The sequence below is a fragment of the Somniosus microcephalus genome, unplaced genomic scaffold, assembly GCF_052327205.1.
Source record: "Somniosus microcephalus isolate GS21.2 unplaced genomic scaffold, FLI_Smic_1.0 unresolved_chr3, whole genome shotgun sequence".
NCBI classification, from domain to species: domain Eukaryota; kingdom Metazoa; phylum Chordata; class Chondrichthyes; order Squaliformes; family Somniosidae; genus Somniosus; species Somniosus microcephalus.
Window position 1 is genome coordinate 28202736 of NW_028225181.1, and position 2407 is coordinate 28205142.

The 2407-nt window shown below is 43.7% G+C and overlaps 1 protein-coding gene across 1 annotated transcript; it reads left to right on the forward strand.

The window, feature by feature from the left end:
- The first annotated feature begins 301 nt into the window (after positions 1 to 301).
- On the forward strand, positions 302 to 1799 carry LOC147091329 (putative G protein-coupled receptor 139). The gene is made up of 2 exons (XM_085976506.1): positions 302 to 311; positions 556 to 1799. The coding sequence occupies exons 1-2, from the start codon at positions 302 to 304 to the stop codon at positions 1440 to 1442; spliced, it is 897 nt and encodes a 298-aa protein (XP_085832632.1). The 3' UTR covers positions 1443 to 1799.
- Positions 1800 to 2407: the final 608 nt, after the last annotated feature.

Below are 2407 nucleotides of genomic sequence, written 5' to 3' on the forward strand. Positions count from 1 at the left end.
GGCGATTTAGTAGTCGGGCAGGGGGCGAGAGCTGATATGACGGGCTCCAAAATGGAATTCTGTGAAAGATGGGCACGGACTTGGGAGGAGACAGCACGAACAAGGACATGGTAAGGAAAGGGAAGTTGGAGATAGGGCGGTACTTGGCAAGGACACAGGCTTCAAGGATAGTTTTTAAGCAGGTGTTCATGACAGCGTGTTTGAAGGGGAGGGGACAGTATGTGAGGAGAGAGAACCATTAACAATATCAGCTAACAAGCGGGCCAGGAAGTGAAGTTGGGTGGTCAGCAGTTTGGTGGGAATGGAAGCAAGTGAGCAGCAGATGGGTCTCATAGACAAGTTGAGCTCGTAGAGGGCATGAGGGGAGCTAGGAGAGAAATTGGAGAAAGATGCGAGTTCAGCGATAGAGCAGATTGGAAGCAACAGAGCATGAATGAGTTCCCATTAATCAGTGCAATAACAACCTGAAATTTCACTCAAAATGACTGTAATAATGATGGTTTTACAGTGACTCTGAGTGGAAACAAATCTCACTGATCTTTGTATCTCTTGCAGTTAACTTGCTGGCGATTGTGATCCTGTCCCGAGGAAAGTGCGGTCTCTCCAAATGTATCACTCGCTACCTGGTGGCCATGGCAACGGCCGATCTCCTGGTTGTTTGTACAGATGTAATATTAAGCTGCATTGTAGAAATTTATTTCCCAGTTTCATTCTTGACCATTACCCCCGTGTGCTGTCTGAATACAGTCTTGCTTTGTGCAGCCACGGCGGCCTCTGTCTGGTTCACAGTGGTTTTCACCTTCGATCGATTTGTGGCCATTTGTTGTCCGAAGCTGAAAACAAAGTATTGCACCGAGAAAACTGCGGCTGTTGTTATCGGGGTGGTGAGTGCACTGGGTTGTTTAATAAACATTCCCTGGTACTTTGTATTTGACCATGAGTATATCATGGAGAACGTACCCCGGGGTTGTGTCTGGAAACTGACCTTTTTTACTGCACCCGCCTGGGCAGCCTTTGACGTCTTTATTCTTACTTTAATCCCTTGTGTCCCATTCGTTCTGATTTTGTTGCTCAATGTTCTCACCGCTAGACACATTTTAATATCCAGTCGAGTTCGCAGGGGGCTCCGGGGCCTCAGCAATGGAGAGAATCACAAGGACCCAGAGATGGAGAAGCGAAGGAAATCCATCGTTTTGCTGTTCAGTATATCGGGCAGTTTTATTTTCTTATGGACGACCATTGTTGTTTATTTTCTTTCTCTCTGTACAACCGTCATTCAGTATGATTATGATAATGACATTGAATCGGTGGGATTCATGCTTCAGGTTCTCAATTGCTGCACAAACACATTTATTTATGTGATCACCCAGGATAAATTCAGAGAGGAGCTAAAAAATGGGGTAAACTATCCACTGCATTTAATTGCAAAATTATTTAAATAATAGAAATAGCTGATGTCTATCCACACAATGTTTATCGGCCATTGCAATAAAGATCAAAACGTGTTTAATGGATCAATCGACATTGGTACAACATTTTAAGCAAAGTTGCAAATCGAAGGTTACTGTAATATATTCTCCTTAACAAACTGTGTTATGTAACGTCACATGTATTATTATAATGTTAAATGTTTTCCTGTTATTAACCGTGAAAATTAAAATAAACGCTGACTGAACATGCCCATGTGATTATTAATGTTACACGGGATGATTGAATGGGTGGATTTAGGGCCAGCTGGAAGGATGATGCAGCAACGTGTATCATTGGAGCAACTGTTCCCATCAGAAGGGAACCGTCGCACATCATCACCTGAATCATCTGTAACTAACACAAAATAAATGTAACTTTCAATCAATGGGAAATACCCAGAATGTCTCTTCTCAGCTAAATTTACCTCAACGGCTGATGTACTGCCTAAATGGACCTGAAAATCCTTCACCACCACTCAGCATCACTCCCCCAGTAACCAGCCTGCTTCTCCTCAGAAAACCTTCATTAAATATTGAGACCGGACGTATTCGCACCCCCTCGGCAGTACTCGTCTGTGGGTGACATCGCTGATGCTGCGACAGCTGAAAGAGCCAAGATAACCAATTCATTTCTGTAGTTAGGGCTACTGCGGGCATCGAAACATAAATTTAAATAATCTTAAATTCATGGGTTGCTCGCGGCAATCTGGAAACGTATCGCCCATTTTCCATTCTCTCCAATGTAAGGAGGTCCAAGAATGTCATGACCCAGCTCCACAGAGGGTGACCTTGCTAGTGATTGCTATTTCCAGCAAGTTGTTCATGCGGGTATAACTTTACAGACCTTACCAGGACAGCCAAATAAACTGGACACAAGTATGGCCCGTAAGAGTGCCGTGTAAATAGCATGATTGACAATTGGAGCCACTTTCCTCTCA